The sequence below is a fragment of the Akebia trifoliata genome, chromosome 3 (assembly GCF_017979445.1).
Source record: "Akebia trifoliata isolate Shusen 1 chromosome 3, ASM1797944v1, whole genome shotgun sequence".
Classification (NCBI taxonomy): Eukaryota; Viridiplantae; Streptophyta; class Magnoliopsida; order Ranunculales; family Lardizabalaceae; genus Akebia; species Akebia trifoliata.
Genome location: NC_141377.1, coordinates 6,926,426 through 6,949,103, shown reverse-complemented (window position 1 = coordinate 6,949,103; position 22,678 = coordinate 6,926,426). Strand labels below are relative to the sequence as shown.

Below are 22,678 nucleotides of genomic sequence, written 5' to 3'. Positions count from 1 at the left end.
AAGAGACATTAAAATATTGAAATAATAATGATTAAGTAAGGTATATAAAATTATAAATTATATGAATTATTTAATTTACAGGATATGTAAATATAATTCATTGAATTTATGTGATTATTACCCATCTAAACCCATTTCCAATTTCAAGTGGGAAGATTGGATATGATGACCTAGAAATTAGAAAGGGTTACTCTTTATTGTATAAAAAATATTTAGTACAAATGGAGATCATTAGACCTTTGGAATGCAAATAATTGAGTACAATTGTCATTTTCAAATATTTTTACTGTCCTTGTAAGAAATTTGATGAAAACTATTTATCCTCTTAAGTATTTAATATTTATTTTTAACTCATGTTTTATTATATAAGAGTATGTGTGAATCTTTTTTACTTACATTTAGGTATGTAGTCACAAAATGGTGGACCAATTATTGTAGTTCATAGGATTGTCGTACATATCTTGAGTTAACCATGTCGTTTATCTGCATATGATTGAAATTATAAGAAAAGTAGATTGGCACTAGATTTTCTAGAAGATTTGATTTACATAAGAATGAACTCAAAAATGAAGACTAGTTGTGATGATTTTGAGAAGCAAGACAAAAATAAACAATCTTGAGCATTTTGGACTGCTTCTTGAAAAAGTAGATGTGCTCCAGAGGAGTTTGAAAAAACAGATGCAGCTACTACAAGTAATTGTGAAGATATTATTTTTCACGAATTATTTGGGTCTAGATGATGGACCTTTTCTATTTTGGATGTCTTAATTTCAGAGTTTGATAACTTGATTTGTAGATTTTTCTTATTATATTTTATAGTTTATTTGTGTTGGTTAGTAGGAAAATCAGAATTATATTCTGAATTTTTAAATTTATATATATCATGTCATGGATGTGAATTGTGGACCTGTTTTATTTTGGATTTGGATGTTTTTAATTTTATTTTGGTTGCTTGAATTGTTAATTTGATCTATTTGCGTGTCTTATTCCGTTTTATTGAATAAAGATAAACATAAAAGGTAATTTATTGATATGTATAGCCGAATTTTTACATTTTTTGGAGTGCTAAGCTTGAATTATACCCAAACTATTTCTGTCATTCTCCAATTTTTGCTGAATTTTTCAACAAACTATTAGATGACTTTTCCGAATTGTACCTGATTTATTCCCGTACCATACTTTTGCCGTAAACCAAATTGCTAACCATGGTCAGATTTCTAGGATAGCCCTCAATAGGTTTATGAACTAATTACCTTTGATATCTGTTGTGGAAACCTCCTCATCTTTAACTTATCTTCAATTTTGCTTCTCAACTGTCATTAATGTTTTGTTGAAATGAAGTAAGATCATCCAATGAACAAGAAGTTTGTCATGAGAATTCAATCGAAGATGCTTTAAGTCGGTCTTGTCTCACAAAAATAATGTCAGATTTTAGATATAATGCTGTGGAATCAATTATCCCATTTTAGCAGGTTTTTCCCTTTACCTGACTTCTAGTACTTTACAATTTCTAAGGCTGAATCCTATATTTATTGTTATTTGACAAATTAAACAAGCTTTTCTGTTATAGCACGCCCATTATTCTAAGATCATATCACCTGATTTTTCCCCAAGAAATCATTGTTTTCATTGTCAAGGAACTTTATTTGATTTATTTATTCAAATTGCTAGACAGTTTTAGATTTTATCTCTAAAGAAAATTTGTCTCTGGATAATAGCTCATGAACACCCACTTCTACTCATAATGGAATGGTACAAATACAATTGTAGGGGTCATGAAAGACAGTGTTTTTACTGTTGAAGTTTCTCTATTTGTGTATGGTAGGCCAGTTACAAAATGTCAGACATGAATCCTGAGGATGTCAAGGAGCCAGAACTTGCAGAGGATTGTATCAAAGACGAGGTTGATAGAGACTTTCCCAAGGAAGACCCAGAGTATTTGGACAAACAAGAGGACGATCCCATGCCCACACGCCAAGAAGAGGTAGCTAGTCTTACATTTACATTCTTTCCATTTTGATAGTAGTTCTGAGAGGTTTGTAATCATGCATGCAATGATCTCCGTAAAGTGATGCTTGTTATAGATACTGGTTAGTGCACATGGTTTCTAAAAACTAATAGTATTATTAACCTTGTCTTCTACAGCATAGTGACAAAAATCTGCGATTTTTTTCTTCTTCAAAAAATCATGATTTTAAATGTTGTCTATTAAATCCAATTTTTTTTTCAAAAATTCATGAAGTTTTCACGATTAATCGTGATTTAATTAACAATTTTTTGAAAAAATTACAGATTATTTTTATTTTCAGTAGTTTTGAAGTGTTGTTTTATCATTTAGTATATGAAATACATTTCTGTACTTAAAAAAATAATTTTTATTTTTTAATTTATCCAATGTTTTCTTTTCCCGAAGTTTTCTATTTTCAAATTATTCTCGAATCCTGACTTTGTCACTATGTTGTACCAGAGGTAATGATCAAGAAGAAGTACGGAGGAATATTACCCAAGAAGCCTCCCTTGATATCCAAGGTAACAATTATTTTCCTAGTTCTTAAATTTAATAACAAATGTGGTTTGTTAGATTCAATTAGTGTAGTTCACCAAAAACAAATTTCATTATTTCCAGGACCATGAATGTGCTTTCTTTGATTCTGCAGATTGGGCATTGGGAAAGGTATTAGTCTTTTGTTTCATGTAAACTCCACTTTGTAATGATGACTAACTGTTCGTTGAGTGCTTCAAACATGAGTTTGAGTGAGTGCCATGTCAAATTAAATGCTTAATCACTACAAGAAAATGTCTATTTTGGAATAAAAGGGTAAAACGGACTTTGGCCGTTTGTAATAAAAAACGGGTTAAAACCGTTTTTTATATTGGAAACCGTTTCTAAATCCTAATCCACGCATTTTAACCCGAACTAAACTGTAGAAGGTCATTCTCTCGTTCTTACAGAAATGAAAGACAGAAAGGGGTCGAGAGAAGGGGAAAGAGAAAGGGAAAATCTACGAAAATCAGCCGTTTCCTGACGAACTTAGGATTGACGAAGATTTATCAATTTTAGAGAGAAAATCTATTTCGTTCCTCACTGTCGATCGATTCTTTGTCTAAGATCTGCGCAACCTAAGGCTGGGATTGTCGAAATCCCTTCGTCTCCCATGTAAGATATTGCTTTATTTCAATTTTCTCTTCGATCTATCATTTTTTATGATTTTGGAACCCTATTACACGATTCTTAGTTAGATCTGATTTGATTTGCTAATTTTTGGCTGAGATCGTTGCTTTTGGAGTCAATCAGTTGAGTTTCGCTAATATTGCTACATCAATTTGTGGATCTGAGATAGAAATCTGTCGTTTTTGACTGAGAATCCTTGCATTTGGTACGTCTTCTATCCCTAGATTTGAGTTTGAGTGATTTTGGATTTCTTAGATGGAATTTTAGTAAATGTAGTAAGTTTAGTTAGGCTCTCCATCGTCTTTTCCAATTCAATCCTGTTTAGGACACTAGATATAAGTTATAGTTTTTGGGTGTTCCAGGCATTCCAAGTATCTGAGAAAATGCCACAAAGAGCCCCCCACCTTTGTTTTTGTAAAATTTTGTAGACTATAGCATTTGAGAATAGTTGGTCCACCCTCCTCTCTGTTATAGTAAAAGGAAAACTGGAAGGGAATTGTGTGCTTTGCATGCAAATCACTGTATGTTAGAACATTGAAATCATCCCTAATAAGGTAAAGCGTGATACAAATATGAAAAGGGGCCATACAAGCTTCGCTTGAGCCCATCCAAACTTTTGTTAAGGAAACGTGAAGCATAGAAAGGTAGGTTGTTTATATATTTGTTAAGGAAGGAAAGTAACAATGTAAAAAGGCAAAATTAAAATTTTGCGTTGGACAGTACACACCAATTTTGGATGTGTAATTCTTGATAGGAGGCAGCATAGAAAAGTAGTTTAGTATTAAAACAAGGTTGATATTAAATTGTTTATTTATGTTGTGTCCAATGCACATCAATTGGTGGTGTATATTGAAAAATAAAATTAAGTGTAAAAGGGTTGGGTGTGTCTCATGTACATAAGTCCTTATGTGTTGAAACCACAAGAGCTTGGCAGGAACATTAAAAGAAGGTAAAATTAATGTACATATGTTCTTAGTTATATTTGCCATCATTGCTGTTAGTTATGTACTTAAAAAGGTGTTACGTGACCTCCAATTTTTCTGGAACAGCTACCCAATAACTTTCACTGAAGTAATATGCGTTGACTCTGGGATGTTCTCTTGTTCTCACTGTATTTAATGATACTGCTTATGTTTCAGTGTGTTCCTTATTTACATTGTACGTCTTTGTTGCAGGGGTTAGAGGATCCAACAAGGAGCAATACAAGCTTTTCTTAAGAGCTGCCAATGGAATTTTCAATAGCTGTTAATACATTTTTGATTGCATTAGCCTAGTGTGGGATATTCTGCACTGAGCCATTTCGAATTCCCTTTGCTGGAAAGGTCAGTCGTATCTACTTCAATAATTATAGTTGGTCATTGTCCTGTTCTGATGCTTCCTTCCTACTTCGTTCTTTGTAGTTGTGATGCTAATGCCTACAACAACATAGACTATTGGAATTGAGATTTTTTATTTATTTTACCAATACTATAATTTAGTCACCAGGGGAATATTTTAGAGCGTAGTAGATTGAATTTTGAGTACATGTTTGTTCTTCTACTTTGGCACATGTTCTGTTATTGAATGAATGATTAACTATCCATTTATGGGATTAACGCAAGGACACAGTTTGTGTGTGCGGGCGGGCCCTAGTCTGTTTCAGCTTATATTATAACTTTCTTTATTTCAGGTTGACATATGTTGTTTTGACAAGACAGGAACTCTTACGTCGGATGACATGGTACGTTGCAAGATTATGTCTTTGTGCTCATGAAGTAGTTACTACTCCTTGATGTCATGAATTTTAGACTGGTGTTTTTTTCAAGAATTCCAAAGAGTTGTTGGGCTGATTGACAATGTGAATTTAGTATCAGATATGACAAAAGTGCCCCTTCGCACAGTAGAAGTTCTTGCTGCTTGTCATGCATTGGTGTTTGTGGACAACAAGCTAGTATGCTAGTATGCTAGTGTCTTGTTTCCTTGAGATGAACTAGCTTTAGAAATTTGGTTCAATGTGACTCGCCTTACTGAGTTAGAAGCAAGTTTGCCAATTCACTAGTAGCTTTTTCTTCTAATAGAAGAAAAGCAGAAAACGATGGGTTTACCTCTTGCAAAACATTATAACTAGTGTTCGTCATAGTAGGTGATGTGATGCCACTGCCATGTTACATCTTACACATGACACTGACCAAATATTCTACTCGCTCGGGTCTTTAAAATTTAAACCTGATGCTGGATGATGTTTTCTTGCATGATTGCACCTCTACTTTATTTCTATGGAACTACAGACTACATAAGCTTCCATCAAATATTTCTAATTTTATCCTTATACATCATTTTGTTTGGTTGTAGGTTGGTAATCCTCTTGAAAATGTTTTGCCATTCATATCATACCTGTAGGGTGTTCTTGGGGCAATTTGGACCAGCTTTACTGGATATCCTACAAGACAAACATTTTCTGAATTTCTTCACTACTTTGGCATCCTTGCACCAGAAGTTTTGGAAGGAAAGTAAGTCATTTTTATTCCATCTATGTGTTACAAGGGATGCTTTTCTAAACACTATTTGATTCCTACCATTTGAGTTCATTTATATATCAAATGGTGTTTCATGTGGATTTCTTTGTTAATGTGCAGATATGATGAAAAGGTTGCATGTCAAGTGATTTTGGACAAAAATGGATTGAAAGGTTATCAAGTAGTCTCAACATTCCCACAAACTTTTAAGTTTGTTAATGCCACTAAGGTGTTTCACTGGATATTGTGAATGATTCTTGATGATTTATAAATGTTTTTACCCTATTAGAATTATTAATCCTTGTGTTCTAAGCCCAACTATTATCTGTGACGTATCTTGCCACTAGGAACTTATTATTTCACATGGTACCTTCATGTTTTGCTTAACAGATCGGCAAAACAAAGGTATTCTTGCGAGCTGATCAGATGGAAGAGTTGGATGCGCGAAGATCAGGGGTAGTGGGCAACGCAGCTAAAGCCATTCAAAGACAAATTTGTACAAAAATTGCTCACAAGGAGTTCATCTCATTACATAGGGCTGCAATTTATTTGCAGTCCCAATGGAGAGGTACCTTACATGGTTAAATCATGCATGTGTTAGGAACTTATTATTTGATAGTATCCTTCATGTTTTTTTCTGAATAATGAATGTCTCACTCATTTTGAAGGCAGCAGTTGAGACGGAAAGCAGCAGCCGTGACAATTCAGAAGAATTGGCGTCAATATATTGCCAGGAAATCTTACCTTAAAGTGCCATCATCTGCAATCACATTGCAGACACGCACAAGAGCAATGGTTGCACACAACAAATTCAGACTTAGAGAGAAAACTAAATTTCTAATCATCAACCAAGTGGTGTTCTCTCTTAGTGTCACAAAGATCTTTTTAATCTTTTATGTGGATTTTCTATTTATTTGTAGGATCTAAATTCACTTATAATTGCAAGATAAATTCACTCCAATTCTCATGATTTTTTAGATTTAGAAGCTCAGATATTGAGTTATTAATCCATACATGTTATTGGCTTTCAGGCTCATTGGCGTTGTCAGAGAGATTATTTATATTATAAGAATCTTCTGAAGGCGACAATCTTTGCTCGGTGTGGTTGGAGACAAAAGGTTGCTAGGAAAGGGCTCAGAAAGATCAGAATGGTTGGATACTTGAATATAATTCCTTAATGTGGTGTTCGTCTAAGTTTTTATGCATCACGTGATAATATATTTAAGGAATATGTACTTGTGGCAATCATTCATGTGAATGTTTTCAGGCTGCAAGAGAAACTAGAGTCCTTAAAGAAGCGAAGGAAAAATTAGCAAGGCGAGTGGAGGAACTTACACTTCATTTGCGGCTTGAAAAACGATTAAGGGTAGTGGATATTCTATGTTTGTCTTTCATTGTTGAAATTTTCAGTCCACTAGGTTGTATTGGATGCGAGACAAATCAAATTAGACTTCCATGTGTAATTTATCTTTTCTTCTAAAATGTAGACTGACTTGGAGAAGGTGAAAGCCCAAGAAATCACTAACTTACAAGATGCTTTGCATGCAAAGCAAATAAAACCAGAAGAGGCAAACTCCAGAGTTTTCAAGGAACAAGAGGAAGCTCAGAGTGCTATTGAAGAATCACCACCAGTCATTCAAGATACAGAGAATATCGATTCATTAACTGCTGAGGTTGAGAGCCTAAGGGTAGATTCACTAAACTTGAATGATTGATTGCCTAATATTATATGCTCGTATTACCTATAAGAGATTTCTATTTTAGAGAACAATTCTCGAGATGCACGGAAAATAATGACATAGATAGAAGACATACTACTATATAGAGTCATTGAGAAGTAGAAAGATGTAGCTATAGTTGCACCAATGGAGGGTAGTGTTTGCTTTCAAGCTAATACTAAATATACAATTATGTCCAACAGATGAATGTTTATGCGTGACTGAAAATGGGTCTTGCAAATAGAAATAATCTGAATTCACGTTAGCTAGTTATGATAATATTATAGAAGGATAACGTTATTATATCATTGAAATGCTTATGCCCGCATTTTTTGCATTAATCTTTGTGGTGTACGTGTAGCTAGAATTCCTTAGAACATGGGAATCCTCCTGTAGAACTAGCAGGGTTCCTTGGACAAGCTAGCCATGCAAATATGTGCAAGGATTCACCTTAATTTGCTATAAATGGAAATCATTATTACTTCATTGTTTATTTTTCAGGAAACTTGAGATTTAGCTTATGAAATGAATAGAAAGTTTATTATAAGCACCACAACTCAACTTTGTATGAGGCAAATGTAACTTAACCCTTACGATTTGTACAGGCTTTGCTGTTATCAGAAAGAAAGACAGTAGAAGAGACCAAGCAAGCTTTTGTTGATGCTCTAGCCAAAATTGGGCAGCTAACTGAAAAGCTTGACAATGCAGAGAGAAAAGGTTGTCAGCTTCAAAATTCCATGTGGAGGTTTGTCATACGATAAATGCAAGAAACATAACATTTAAATATTTAAAACCAAGATCTTGAGCAACGGTAAAGCTGTTATTTATCAGCCAATTCTCCACACACACACACACCCCCACGCATGCACAAAATGTATTGAGAATGTGATATGGTTGTTTTTGACACATTAGGTGTTCATGCTACAAAGAGCGTCGGAGGAGCCCACAAGTCATGCAATAGCAATTATGACTGAGGTCTTGGTGAATGCTGAGTGTAATTGTGTCATTAATGTTGTTCAAAAGAATTTTCTTCTCCATAGTTTTGTGCCCTAGTTTTTTTACTAATAACAGCTATTTTGGTCACGGCAAAAATGAAAATTAATTTGACCGCGGGTGATAGGTGTGTAGAAAAAAAAAATTAAAAATTAAAAATTATTTTTTAAAAAAAGCTTTAGATATCGGTTTGTAACCGATGTCTAAGGTTTTTTTTTTTTATATGAATACGCATTTGGAATGGTTTTAAGCCGTTCTAAAATCTAAGTTTTGGAACGGTTTTTAGCCGTTCCAAATCTTGAGATCTAGTACGGCTGCTAGCGGTTTAAATTCATTAACGACGCCTCGATTAAAGACGGTCCATCAACCGTTTCATACTGGATTAGGAACGGTTATAAACCGTTCCTTCCATATTTGTTGAAGTGTATGTCTTGGTGTACTGAATTGGATGCCAACAACAGCAAGGAGCACTTTTAGATCAGAAGCCCAAAGGACCACTTGAGGTAGTTCGGCCAAAATTGCAGGTATTTTCTGTCAGCTTTGTACATAAGAACTTATTTCTGCCACAAACACACCTGGCCTTCTTTCTATTACTGTTTAGTCTGTTATCCATGGCATTATAACACAAAATTCAGTTACAGACGAAATAGATACATGCATCGACATGTACACTCATGTGTTCTTGGTATTGATTCAAGCTACTGGGACCCTCAAGAGTTGTTATATCTTACACCACCATATTATATTTCTTGTGCTGCATAGACTCTATTGATGGGGAGGCTTAGGTTGCATCTACAAATAACACATTTGTTGGACCCTCCTTACTGGTTCAATTAATCTAATTAACTAAAAAAAATGGTCATGACCACATAACTAAAGTCTAAAGTCCAAAACCTATGTCAAACTCTTCTCTTTTCGTGCCTCTTTTTAGAATTCATTTTTTAAAGAAGCATCATTCACTAAGGTAAAATGTGACACTAACTTACTTGGTTGAATGTGTGTCTGGACGCATGAAGCCAAAAAGGAGGGGGAGGGGGGAGGGGGGAGGGGGGGTTGGAATTCTTTATAGATTACAAATGCAACACATACGTGTTGAATGTATATTTTCCTCCACTCTCGGGTGTGTCAAGCCCCTTGACCCTCTTATATTCATAGTTCTCCCCCTTTCTAGCAGATCAGTCCTTTAGAATAGTTGGTTGGTTAACAGTGGGGTTGGAATCCTTTATAGATTACAAATGCAACACATACGTGTTGAATGTATATTTTACTCCACTCTCGGGTGTGTCAAGTCCCATGACCCTCTTATATTCATAGTTCTCCCCCTTTCTAGCAGATCAGTCTTTTAGAATAGTTGGTTGGTTAACAGGGGGGTTGGAATCCTTTATAGATTACAAATGCAACACATACGTGTTGAATGTATATTTTCCTCCACTCTCGGGTGTGTCAAGCCCCATGACCCTCTTATATTCATAGTTCTCCCCCTTTCTAGAAGATCAGTCTTTTAGAATAGTTGGTTGGTTAACATCGTATCAGAGCATTAGGTTTGTATAGGTCACGAGTTTGATTTTTTCCACCCTTATTGAGGGCCTGGGGGGGGGGGGGGGGGGGTGTTGTTGTGTCATACCCCAATTAAACCCCATGGCCCTCTTATATTCATAATTCTCCCGTCTCCAACAGATTGGTCTTTCTGAGTAGTTGGTTGGTTAACAATAAGTATATATGGATCCTCTAACAAGATTTTGTACTGACATTGCCTCTTATCTTTTCTTCTCTTTTATGTTTTTTAATTAGCCCACACCACACCAGCAAGCGAGATCCAGGAGATCAGCTTATGCTCCTCCAGATGACGGTGAAGGTGAAGGGGAGCGCGGTTGATGACTCCATTCCTAAATGTCATATGCTTTGTTGTTCTATTAATTGAAGACAGTTTCATTTTTTTCCCCTCTCTCATAGATGGGGGCAATAACAACAATGCCGATTCAGAGGACCAGAGCTGATGCAAGTAATTCTTGGCGAGACCTCCACGTCCATCCACGTCAATGATCCAATGGTGACATCTTTTCTGATGTTTCCTTGAATAAGAAATACAGAATGATCGTCGTACTTGTTGTAAGAGTGAGCCCATATCGGCTCTTACTGAGTGTACTGTAAACTCTATATTCACATATCATTAAGATACACCTAACGGCGTAAAACTTATCATAGAAACTATTGTTCTGGGATCAGATGGTAGAATTTTGTAGGTAGATTAGAATATGTTGTGCTCATGACTTATTGATATGGTCAAGTACAATGGCAGCAAACTTGTTTACCATCACTTCATCTTTGCTTTCAATTGTCACCGACATGGTGTGTAATTTCATCTTTAGAGTCAGAACCAAGTCAGTCCTATGTGTCTTTTTACGTCGTTTGTTTTACCTTTAAATGAAAAGGGTAACTTTGGGATGCCCCTCCAGGGTCTGTGTGATTGCAGAGAATTTGTATTCCTCAAGGAAGGTAGTCTTGGTAAAATGAATTTTTCCCTTGGATAGCACTTCCTAGGAAAATGTCGAAAAGAGAGCTGGATTTTAGTTTTGGGAAACACAATGTGCAATTATACACCTACAATCATAATACTTTTCAGGGAAAATCATTTTTTCTACAATTTACCATGTGCAATCACATGGGGCCTGGTGAAAATCCTGCCTCCAAACGATTTCTAGGCTACCAAAGGAAGGATAGAAATACAAAGAAGTTCCAGATTAAGCTTTTTACCTTGTCATTTCATGTACGTAACTGCCATAAAAAATAAGATTTTATGTGAGGTTGAAGATGAACGAGACATACACATTGACAATCGTTGATTGCGAACCATCTACATGTCTCCTCTGTTTTGTCAACTCTGAAAACGTAAGTGGTTCCTACGAATATAGACCAGAACAAGATTGCACTACTTGATAGAAGTAGGAAACGTCCGTTAAGCCTACGTTAGCTAGTACTCGCTTAATTGACTATACTACACTTTCTCTTTGAGTGCAACAAAACTATAAAGAAGTATGCCTCCTTACATGCAGCCACCTTAGCACTTCGGCCCCCTAATCGGAGGCCTACACCTGTCATGAATCTAGTGCCCATGCGGTCATATAAGAACACACACACTTGTGTTGAATTTAAAAGCTTGAAAGAGTTCCCGTTCGGTTTGGTCACATTTAAGCCCTTCACTCACTACTTGATTCATTACGGATTCACTCTTCCAAGCCCTTGTGTAGGAAGCACGAAGTCCAAGAGTGGGATTCTTACGTTAGGAGTGTCGTGTTCAAAAATATCTTACAACATGAAGATATTTATATATTTAAACTATAAATATATGTTGGCTTATTATGTCAAACATTTAATTTTCACGAACATTCTGATCGTACTCAAAAGATCAGTTGGGTTTGTTAGACAAACCGATTTTATTCTAAAATCTGGTGGAACCCAATCAGACCATCAGTTCGGTCCAATTTTTAAAACACTGCTCTTTATAGTTACAAAGTATAGAACCATTATAGATCGATTTTCATAAAAGAACTAAAAAAAAAAAGTGAAGAAAACCTAGTTTTTTTTACATACCTCTTCAAAATGTTTGAAAAAACTCTTAAAAATGATTTTTTTTCTTCTTTCTTAAGTCCATTCTGACGAAATAGATTCTTCGATTGAGGTGTTAAAAATCCAATTTTTGAATGAATATGAGCATTTGAATGGTTAGGGCATTCAATCGTGAGAAATGTGGGAGCTGATGTCCAAAGAATATTTAGAAAGAAAAAGTTTGTTAAATATCATGCCAAGCAACCTCAAAAAACTTAGGGATTATTTAAAAAGAATTCCCCACGTTGGGGTCCTTGAACTAATTTTCCCTTTTATCTAAGGAGGACATCAATAGGGTGATAATGAAAGGAGGTTGCTAGATTAAAATATCAATCTGTTGATCTTCCTCCTATAAAGACCATTTAACAGTTTGGATCTAACGATGATGAGTAAGGACAATAATTAAAATCAAAGTAGAAATTAAATCAATTATATTTGTGCATTATTCTCAGGTAAAAATCAAATCATTTTCTAGAAATCACTAATAAATCTAATTCTTTTAATGAACATTTACCAAGGGAAGGGTACGTGAAATTGCAATGAGGTCTTTCATTTTTCATGTTTTTGACAAACATATTTTTATCATATATTGCAATTCTAGATTTTGACAAATACCCTGAATAACCTAGTTCAATAATTATAAATAAAATTTATTTAATCTTTAGAATTAGTGTCATATTTTAAAATTAATTAACAAGATTTTTTATTCTAAAGTATTATAGGCTCTCCTTGAGACCAATAATAACTCCAAATTTCATATTTGTTTTATTTATTATTTTTTAGATAATTAAAACAAACACCAACTCTTTTAAAAGATAATAATTGAAGGGAGAGGAAAGTTGGTCCGTCAATTAGGATATTTTGCCAGAGACCAAAATACCCTAAAAGGGTACCTTAAAAGTAGGAGTAAAATAGGAAATTGTCCTCAAGTTAGAATACTGAAGTGGGAAAAGGGAGAAAGAAGCATTGAATGCTTGTTATTGAAATTTAGGAGAAGAAGAGGGTTTGCTTGTTTGATCCATCAAAGAAGGGAAAATGGCGATCCATTCATGTTTCAATGCAACATCCCATGATGATGAAAACATGTATTCTTCACCAATTCCTTTGATTGGCTTATATACAGCAGTCGTCACTTCGGTATGTTTTCTGTTTATGATTTGTGATCTATTAAATGGGTTGCATAATAGGAAGCCATGGATTCCTTGTTGATTCTTCTCACTCAACTCACTTACACTCACTCTTCTCGCCATAGCTACAAAGCTTCCTGCAGATCTCACTAGTTCAATGCCTTCTGCTCAAGATCAACTATCCAAACTTACTGGCACTGTCTTAATATGCATTTCGATGAGTTTTTTCTCATCTTCACTCTCATCTCAGAGTGATTCTGAATGTTTTTCCAATATCATCTCCTTGAGCATTTTCGTAGTAACTGTGATTGTCAATGTTTGTATATAGATTTTCACTGGTGTGATCTTCTCATTCCTTGTAGAACATGTCATAATTATGTCCTGCATGCTATTATTACTCGGAGTGTTGTGGTCCTTGTTCAACATAAATCACCCGCTTGATATTTCCTTATATTCTAACACTGATGATCAACTTAAAAAGAGTGACTCTCGAAATTCAGAGAGTAAGAATATGGTACATAGACTGAAATTGTTTTATGTATCCCACTATAAAAACAAAGCTAAGATGGAACTCGACGATAACATGTTTTGGATCGGTATGGGCATGTTGTACACACTTTACACACTGGTTCTCTCACAAGCCACATTTCAATCACTTGTTCTTAAGGAGCTGGAGTTTCAATGTGGAATTTCTGCTTATAAATGGTCAATGTGGATGGTGGTTTCAACTCAAATTTTCACTGTCCTAATAGGAAGTATAGCAAGTGTATTGAGATGGTGGTTTGGATTCAAAATCTTTATAGAAATTGAATTTTCTGATGTTTACTTCTTCCCTTCTTCTTGGGTTTCATCGTCTTTGATAAAGCTCCGCAGTCTGGCAGTCTTCAAAATCTCTAGAATGAGCCTCATGTTTATCTTGCATACGTTTGCAACGAATGGCCTATGGATATTACACATATTGGTCATGGCATTGTTTATCTTGGGTTTGCTCTTATCTTGGGTGTTAATGGTGTGTTTGATGGCAATCTCTAAAGTTTGTTTTGGTAAACAAAGAAACAATGAAATAGTCCGTATGGATGTGCAAGAGTGGATACAAGGAAACGGTGAAAAAGAGATAAAGAGATTGATGGAGAAACATGAAAAGGATCCCACTTATCTAATCCAATTGCTTTCCCAAACTGAAGAGTCAACTACCAATACAATGACCAGTTCATCACATGAGAACAAATTCTCTTGTCTTTTTTTAGTAATCATTGCAAGAGTTGCTATCGTAGCACTACCAAACACTATGTGAAAAAGGCTCATATTTGATGGTCTTAGCCCGTCAAATTTTGAAAATTTTGACAGACCCTCCCGTCAAATATTCTCTTGTAGAATTTTTTTTTTTGACGGCCCTGGACTATCAAATTATTGGAGAATGGACTTAAAAAAAAACAAAAAAAAACTCCATAGAGTATGACCGTCAAATTTGGAGGTTTAACAAACAATAGCACGGTCCTCTAATCCACCAATCACAATGAACGAAATAATATTAAAAAAAAAATCAGAAAAAGAAAAATCATAAAACAAGCCCCAAATTAAATTAAATAATTCAAAATTAATATACATAAAAACCTCTTTGTTAAGATCGAAAATTCTGTCGAAGCTACAAATAATTGACAATAATTAAACTAAATAAGACCAAATGATATTGAAATTACTGGATCGGCAACATCTTTGGTGGAGGTCGGTGTTGTTATCGTTGTAGATTGGGGAATGAACCCTTGTGCTTCACGTGCCTTTTTTTCCTTGGCCTTTTTCGTCCTTTCTAGCACATCCTCCTACATGCATCCATCGATAAGTAAAAACCATTCAAAGGGGAATCTGAAGACTAGACTGTATAAGAACAAAGCCTTCAATGCCAAATTAGTAGACATAACGTTCAAAAATATGCCTTAAATAGGAGTGTCCCTATGATTTATTTAACTTACTTTCTGATCAGGTTTGTTTGCACTGGATATTATTTACATAAGATTTGGATTTAGATTATTTAAAACATTAACATAAACTTGAACCATGTCAAACAAACAACATAAAGAGGAAGCCCATACGAGGACCTATGTCAAACAAACAGCATAGAATCTAATTTGGTTCACAAACATTACTAAACTAATCCAGCAAGTCTCCATAAGGGTAAGTGCAGAATACTAAGAAGCTGACATAAGAAGAAATGAAACTTGGAGGAAATACCCATTATCTTGTTTTCACATACTTATAACTAAAAATATTATAAAAAAGATTACTTTGGTCTGAGAGGAACTCCATAGAAGGTAATTCAACCATCCTCAAACTCCATAATAACAACAGAACCGCTTCTGATAAGTGCAGGATTTCTCATAATAGAGCACAAATATTGTACACAGACCAATAAACATCAAAATCCCACAAAAGAGAAACTCTACCAATTACTATTTGGGTATTTCCCCCCAAAAAGGATAGACCTTTCTACAAACCCTAACAGCCAAACCATCACAATTCAAGCAATTTCAACAATAAAAGCACAGAACACAAAGAAAACCAACCACCCCATAAAAATTAACACAAAAAAATGAGAAAATTCCAAAAGTAAAAAACTAGTACTCATCAGTAATCACTTCACCTAAAAAGACATGATTTTTCCACATTTCTTATCAAGCAAACCATCACTATTAACTCAAATTCTAACATAAAAGCACAAAACATAAAAATAAAAATACAACAAACAAAGATATATTTATACAAAAAACCAAGGAATCATTGAGAGAGAGAGAGTAAATTATAAAAACCAACAAAAGAGAGTTTCAAAGAAATCCTCACCTGGACGTTATCAATGTTATCGTGCGATTCCAAAGGGGCAAAAAGAAGCGATTTGCGAAATGAAGCACCAACTGCCAATTCAAGTGGATGTAGGAGATGAAGATAAGTATGAAGTAGGAATATGTGAGATAAACAAAATTGAAGCCCTGAAACCACCTTACCAGGTTCTGTACCGATTCCTTTCCAAGATAGTGATCAATACGATAAAGCTGTTTTTCATCAAATAACTCCCCAAGCTGGGTATTGAGTTCCTACGCAGAATCCAAATCCTTGCCAAAAGGTTTCTCAACAACAATCCGAGTCCATCCACCAAGATCAGCTGTAAAGGGAAACATACATATTCATAAGGATCTTCATTGAGATCAGATATAGTCCATGGTTGATAGATGCTAACAGAATAATTCGGGTAGAGTTGTACCAATTGCAAAAACTTAGATATTTCTTCAGAGTGATCAGATGAAGATCCCTTGCCATGGACAAGATGTCTGCCTAGCAATTTACTACATTAGGGAAATTGCCAAACATTCAAAAGTATGAGAAGATAATACAATTAATACACGCTTACGTGGAGTGCTAAATAATTGGTTTACTCACTTGATTCTACATTCACAAAATACCTGACTTTCATACCATGTTAGTATGCAAAGAAATATTGGAAAATGGAATTTGATCATAAAAGATCAACAATCTAAACGAGCTGAATCCCAAAAAGAGTTTTGAAAACTAATTAGAAAATTGATATGAAGTTGAAACATTCTCCACGATCACATGTTTTATGGTTTAACATCCACTATTTTAGTCATTTATCGAGTATTTAAAAGCCATAGAGCAATAAATTGTTCTCATTAGGGAAATCATCACAGAATAACATACAAAACCATATTTTATAGTTTATCTACTTAAAATCAAACATTCAAAAGTGATAGAAACTTGAAGAAAGAGAGGTTACATGTGCTTTGCATTGAAACATGCTAACTAACAATAGATCTACAAATAAATTTAATTTCTTTTCAATGAATCAAGGACCTTTTCCCATGAAATTAAAGATGATGGCCATGATGGTCTCGATCCAACTTATTTATCATAATAATAAATCATCGTGGTTGCCCAAAGCTTTATCAAATGATATTAGCAAGGTCCTTCGTACAATAATAATTCGTTAGGTTAGGGTTTCATTGCAAGTAACAAAGACAATTTTTTACTATTAGAATTTCATTGAGAGAGAGAGGGAGATTTGTCTAAGAGCATGGGTATTTTTGCTCAAACAAAGTGGTTATTGTAGTAAATTGCCCGATTTCCCACTTGAAGGCCATTGTAATAATGAGTTTCACAAACTCAGCAGGGTAACCAAGCTTATCAAGTTGAAAATGAAGACATCCTTCCCAAACCAAATCCAAGTTTTCAAAGCCTTGTTCTTATTTGCAAACTCAATTCAATAAGAATAATGAAATCTATTAATAGTCCATGAAAATATTTTTGTCAAAATTAATCTTATATAACTATAGCAATATTATCATGTGAAGTTACAAACCTTCTATTGGGTCCATCATCCTTAACAAGTATGTGTGTCGCAATGTCGACATCAAGCTGCCAAAGAAAAAGAAAAATGTCAATAAGTTTATTTATGTTGGTAGAGACACTAGGAATGGAAGTAAACATGTGTCTACACTCTACATAAGACTTAAAATGCACAAACAGATGGCTAGGACAAGTGAAATAACTCATCGAACAACTTACCCCGACCCGGAATTCTAATTCGTGTCAATTTGTTGGAGTAAGCTGAGAAGCAAATTATTTAATTTAACAACTCTAGCGATCAACTCTAGTAATTGAAAAGAAGGTAATTTGTTATTACAAATTATACATTCAAGAAATCAATCAATCAATGGGGTGTTTGTCGGCCTGACGAGATGTGTAATGTGCAGAAAACAGAAGCAAAGAAAGGAAAGCACTGGCTACAAAGATCGCATCCTGTGGTACAAGTCAAACTGAATGTCTCCCCTCAAAACATCAGTAATGATTACCCTGCCAAATTATAGTGTCTGAAGCAAATCCATAAACATAAGAGCCCTACAAGAAATGATTGTATCATATTGTTAGCGTACAAAGAGCTTTCAAGTAGGAAACTAAAACCTCTCAAAGGGAAAATAAGAATTAGAACATCAATTCAGCATAGATGTAGTGCTAACAAAAAAAAAAATAAAAAGAACAAAAACAAATAAAAAAAGGTATGTGCACACAAGTGCAAAAACAAGAACTTGAGTTGGCTTCCTTTAATCTTAGATTGGAGTGATTAGTTTAATTCGGAAAACAGATGGAAAAAAAAAAAAAGTTTATTACCTCGGACTTTTCAATTACTAGGGGATGAAAATCGGTGGTCTGCCACCCAGAAGTGAATGGTGCCAACATGTCGTGCCCCTTAAACCTGAGGTTGAAGATATAATTTAACGAAGGAAACAACATTGTATAAATATCATCTGGATATAATTACATAAATAGACAAAAAAAAATAATTTTGTGGTGCCCAAATAGAGATAAGGACTGATTCTTGGCGAGAATCATCTCTTTACCATGGAGATCATACTAACAAAAAATTACCTCATACAGGGATCATAGCAACCATATCGATGACTGCTTGGGAAAAGATGGTTTTCTTATGTTCATTGCATATATGACACTTATCTCTGTCAAACTCCTTAATGAATATTTTTTAATTAGCTCTCATTTCTTTACTCTTCAGCAATGTCATGATACCATAGATGAGAGAAAAAAAAGATATATCCTTATTGTTGGGGATATTGGGTGTTCTAAGAATGCTTCACAAAAAAGTTAGGCTTCTTTGGATTATGGTTTCTAAATATATATATATATATAGTTAGTCTATATTTACTCTCTATTCTTACTTTCATTTTCTAGGGTCCACGTAAATAATGTATTGGACGATCCCACAGCATAATGAATTTATGAGCCTCAATGTATCCTTTTGGGTTGCCTTGGATCCTAACCAATACACCCCCACACACATACCACTCATTCATTTTATGACCTAGCTAGCCATGTCTATTAGCATAATGGACCATTGCATTTGAATCGACACAATTCCTTTCTTTGTGCATGGTTTTATTCAAGAAATTTAGTCCAAATCGTCACATTGTTTAAGGCTTGATTGCACATTGGACAAGTGAGACTGAATCAATCCAACACATACTAATGGTCAATTAATCAATCAATATCGGTATGAGATTTTGACAAATAGAAAATGTCCGTCAGCTTTGCAATGCCAAGAATGCATCTCAAAAGATTGTTCAAGCGCACTAAACATAGACAAACAAATGCCCGATTGCGATGCATTAGCCTATTTATAGCCTTACACTTAAACAACTAAGAATATAAATCATGAGAATCTATATATTAGGTAGAAAAAGAATATCTACTTGTACTTACATCTATAATCTATATCATCAATGACTCAGTTTTTTTAGGTTGTGAAAATAAACATGATTTTATTCAGGTTGGAGAGTTTACCTGTAATGAGTTCAGAATCCGGTATTTGGTAGAACAAGTAGCACTGTAAGTCTGCACAATCAATCAGAATTAATATTATTAAAAATAAAAACCTGAGATGTTGGTCAGAAACATTAGATCCAAGATTCAATCATCAAATTTTTATTTGTTTTTAGGTTTTGTTTCGTGTAAAATTAACACATTTGGGAAACAAAAAATCAAAATTAATATATTTTGTGAAATCCAAAACCCTAGATCTCATCCTCATCAATCTGAACAACGCTATGGATCCATCAACCTGAGAGAGAGAGAGAGAGAGAAAGAGAGTCACCTTAAAAAACAACAGATCACTCCATCGTTTCCAATCTTGAGAGATCGAGAAATCACTTCGAGCGACCAAATAGAGAGTGATTGAGCGATGACATCGATCCAGAGATGAGATCGAGGGAGAAGGGAGAGAAATCGATCGACGGTGAGAAAGCAATGGAGAGATTGATCGATTGAGTGAGATAGAGAGAGAGGCAGAGAGTGAGAGGTCGATCGATCGACTGTGAGAGAGAGACAGTAAGATTCGATCGTCTGTGAGAGAGAGACAGTGAGATTGAGTGAGATAGAGAGAGAGGCAGAGAGTGAGAGGTCGATCGATAGACTGTGAGAGAGAGACAGTAAGATTCGATCGACTGTGAGAGAGAGAGACAGTGAGAGAGGGAGAGAAACAACTCGATTGTGAGAGAGGGAAAGAGGGGCAAAGTTCAGGTTTAAAATTCGACCGAAAACGAGGTCCATGGGCTGCGAAATTTCGGGTTTAAAATTCGACGGGTTAGGCCCAACAAATTTTTTTAGAAAAATTTGTGATTTTCACATAGTGAAATACCCGTATTTCTTCTCTAGTTCAAAGCTTAGATGAAGTCTTCGAAATCATTTGTTTCATTGACGAGAAAGTGAATGCCAAAGACACGGATTGTAAGAGGAGATGTGCAACGGCAAAAGAATTGTGGATGAACAGGGACAATGCATGTCATTGGTTTCATACGAGATTCATTAAACCCACGGTTAAAAAATGTTATTCACCATCGTTTAAGAAATCTATGGCTGGAGGTTCTCGGTCGCAACTTCAATTGGCACTTGGGATTATTAAAGAATTAAAAGTGACATCTGGTGAAACTTGGTGTTTCATTGATCAATATCTACATCCAAGCAAAGTTATAAACATCTTCTATGAGTTTATCTTCGGACAAGAGCCTCAGAGAACATACACGTCAATCAAAGAGTTATATGTTCACATGGAACACATATTTGTGGACATATTGCACTTTTTCCTCCCTCAACTCCCACTTGCCATATTCAAACATGTTCTCGAGGTTCCCGTTATAGAACGTGAAGAAAGAACAAGATTTGTCTTGAAATTCCTTTGTAAAGTTGAAACGTTAGAGGATATAATTCATTGACCATTTCCGGATGGAATTGGCATTACTAGCTTTATAACCGCTGATCCTGCAATAGACACTCAGCGTATTGAACCAGCGGAACAAAATGTAGATGTTACTCATACAATGAGTGAAGATTGTGAAATTCCATAACTTGTTTGAACAACATGTCATGTAAGTACATTTTTTATTTTTTTGTTTTAATTTTTAATATTACAGTATTGGTTGAACAAATTACTTCTTTTTTTTTCCTTAATTATGACGATCGTTTATTTTGATTAATTAGTTATTTAGTCCCATGGATCCTTCTGCAGGTTGTGGCGTGTGCATGCTTTTTTAATAGACAGAGTCCTAGCATACATGTTGGAGAACATAAATGCTTTATGAGGCTATATTACTTTGAGATTAGTTCGTTCACTCCATTCTATTTCAAGTATGTCCAAGCTCGCATGTTGTGCAAAGTGTCATGTATTTTTTTTTTTTTTAATTTCTTTTTATTTGTGTTCATCATAGTTCCTATAGCTTTCCCTTGTTTTGTCTAAAAGGGAACAAAATTTGGAAACATATTTGAATATTTGTAATGTATAATTGGGTGATGCGAAATATTGGTAGTTTGTTTCTCTCTCTATTTTTATTTTCGTTTTTTATTACTTATTTATAAGTAAATAAAATCAATCGACAATAGAGAATGAGTTTCCTATTAGGAAACTGGTTTATCTCTAATTCGGCCTTGAATCTTAAGTCCATTGCAATTCTAATTGAGCTACATTTCAGTAACAGATTGAGCTACATTTCAGCAGCGTTATCTTGAGGAAGAATTGTTCCTCCAATAGGATTCTGATTGAGCTACGTTTCAGCAGTCAAAAGGATTCTAATTGAGCTACATTTCAGCAGCATTATCTCCAATACCATTCTTTCCAACAGAATGGTATCCCAAAAAAAAAGTAGAAAGAAGTAAAGCAACCAACTTTACCCCCATGAGGAGTGCAAGTGTCAATCATTCCAACAGAATGGTATCCCAAAGAAAAAGTAGAAAGAAGTAAAGCAACCAACTTTACTCCATGAGGAGTGCAAGTATCAATCATTCCAACAGAATGGTATCCCAAAGAAAAAGTAGAAAGAAGTAAAGCAACCAACTTTACTCCATGAGGAGTGCAAGTATCAATCATTCCAACAGAATGGTATCCCAAAGAAAAAGTAGAAAGAAGTAAAGCAACCAACTTTACTCCATGAGGAGTGCAAGTATCAATCCTTTTGCACCATTTGTTGTCTCAAGCCCAAACCTCTGTTGCTGAAACAGTCATCCTTGACTCCACAATTTTTTATCTTGGGAATTGTCCATGTTTTAATATGACAGTGTCGAGGGAAAAACTACAATAAATGTTGGTCAGGTAATAGTCACTACGTGAAAATTGGAAAATTCGACATAAAAGTTTGACGGGCCAAGGCCCACGAATTTTAGAAACTGAATTTTGATGGTCTAGGACTATAAAAAATCTTGATGTTCCCAAATTTGACGTCTTAGAGTTGTCGAATTTCTCTAATCCTTCATTAATTTCACAGTTTCGGAACGTCGAAAAAAAAAATTCGACAATGAAAAATTCGACACCAATTTGACCTCTTAGTCCGTCTAATTTTATGAAATTTGACAGCCTAAGGCCGTCAAATTTGGGCTTTTTTCACATTGTGAGTGTCCAATAAAATCGAAGGCATTTCTCATCGAAGATTGAGATCAAGGAGTATTTCATCACTTTAAAAAATAAAGGGATATATCAAATATTCACTAAAATGTGGCGGGATA

General features: G+C 34.8%; 4 protein-coding genes and 1 long non-coding RNA gene across 29 annotated transcripts in view; 3 read left to right on the top strand and 2 right to left on the bottom strand.

The window, feature by feature from the left end:
• The window catches only part of LOC147405808 (uncharacterized), a 75,208-nt gene extending 64,622 nt beyond the window's left edge, over window positions 1-10,586 (top strand). The window contains exons 5-6 of one of the 2 annotated variants that reach the window (XM_086433676.1): window positions 10,170-10,239; window positions 10,332-10,586. In XM_086433676.1, the coding sequence (XP_086289802.1) occupies window positions 10,170-10,239; window positions 10,332-10,375 (114 nt within the window). In that variant the 3' untranslated portion in view covers window positions 10,376-10,586. The remainder of the gene's footprint in view (window positions 1-10,169; window positions 10,240-10,331) is intronic. The other variant, XM_086433674.1, reaches the window with a different exon arrangement.
• LOC147405803 (diphthine--ammonia ligase-like) overlaps window positions 1-22,678 on the bottom strand; it is a 113,094-nt gene that overhangs the window by 1,531 nt on the left and 88,885 nt on the right. The gene's annotated exons all lie outside the window — the stretch shown is intronic.
• Window positions 2,781-8,500, top strand: LOC147405809 (myosin-5-like). 10 transcript variants are annotated; one of them, XM_086433666.1, is made up of 13 exons: window positions 2,781-3,157; window positions 3,342-3,377; window positions 4,348-4,494; window positions 4,842-4,892; window positions 5,504-5,661; window positions 5,788-5,848; window positions 6,058-6,235; window positions 6,336-6,522; window positions 6,699-6,818; window positions 6,935-7,033; window positions 7,155-7,355; window positions 7,991-8,130; window positions 8,298-8,500. In XM_086433666.1, exons 7-13 carry the CDS (start codon window positions 6,228-6,230, stop codon window positions 8,344-8,346), a joined length of 804 nt encoding a protein of 267 aa, XP_086289792.1. In that variant the 5' UTR covers window positions 2,781-3,157; window positions 3,342-3,377; window positions 4,348-4,494; window positions 4,842-4,892; window positions 5,504-5,661; window positions 5,788-5,848; window positions 6,058-6,227; the 3' UTR covers window positions 8,347-8,500. The 10 variants fall into 10 exon arrangements, with proteins under 10 accessions (XP_086289792.1, XP_086289791.1, XP_086289788.1 ...); XM_086433665.1 differs by having other exon boundaries at window positions 3,296-3,377; XM_086433662.1 differs by having other exon boundaries at window positions 3,272-3,377.
• On the top strand, window positions 12,909-21,497 carry LOC147405806 (uncharacterized). 2 transcript variants are annotated; one of them, XR_015176081.1, is made up of 2 exons: window positions 12,909-13,121; window positions 21,192-21,497. It is a non-coding gene; the product is annotated as an uncharacterized LOC147405806 (long non-coding RNA). The 2 variants fall into 2 exon arrangements; XR_015176080.1 differs by lacking the exon at window positions 12,909-13,121 and adding an exon at window positions 20,302-21,051.
• On the bottom strand, window positions 14,673-20,129 carry LOC147405807 (uncharacterized). 14 transcript variants are annotated; one of them, XR_015176075.1, is made up of 10 exons: window positions 19,782-20,125; window positions 19,472-19,522; window positions 18,287-18,371; window positions 17,811-18,016; window positions 17,684-17,725; window positions 17,478-17,533; window positions 16,365-16,446; window positions 16,108-16,265; window positions 15,947-16,017; window positions 14,673-14,931 (listed from the first exon to the last, which is right to left on the bottom strand). XR_015176075.1 is itself a non-coding variant. In XM_086433654.1 (8 exons), exons 3-7 carry the CDS (start codon window positions 18,353-18,355, stop codon window positions 15,963-15,965), a joined length of 420 nt encoding a protein of 139 aa, XP_086289780.1. In that variant the 5' UTR covers window positions 18,356-18,371; window positions 19,472-19,522; window positions 19,782-20,120; the 3' UTR covers window positions 14,673-14,931; window positions 15,947-15,962. The 14 variants fall into 14 exon arrangements, 3 of the variants coding, with proteins under 3 accessions (XP_086289780.1, XP_086289778.1, XP_086289777.1); XR_015176077.1 differs by having other exon boundaries at window positions 16,365-16,431; XR_015176079.1 differs by lacking the exon at window positions 16,365-16,446 and having other exon boundaries at window positions 19,782-20,129.

What these genes read in the sequence shown, in the direction of transcription:
- LOC147405809 (XM_086433666.1), top strand. An exon ending in CTGAGGTTGAGAGCCTAAGG is followed by an intron (nt 7,356 to 7,990) that starts GTAGATTCACTA and finishes CGATTTGTACAG; the next exon opens with GCTTTGCTGTTATCAGAAAG. An exon ending in CTTCAAAATTCCATGTGGAG is followed by an intron (nt 8,131 to 8,297) that starts GTTTGTCATACG and finishes TTGACACATTAG; the next exon opens with GTGTTCATGCTACAAAGAGC.
- LOC147405807 (XM_086433651.1), bottom strand. An exon ending in GATGATGGACCCAATAGAAG is followed by an intron (nt 16,447 to 17,477) that starts GTTTGTAACTTC and finishes TCCCTAATGTAG; the next exon opens with TAAATTGCTAGGCAGACATC. An exon ending in AGGAATCGGTACAGAACCTG is followed by an intron (nt 16,018 to 16,107) that starts GTAAGGTGGTTT and finishes TTGAATTGGCAG; the next exon opens with TTGGTGCTTCATTTCGCAAA.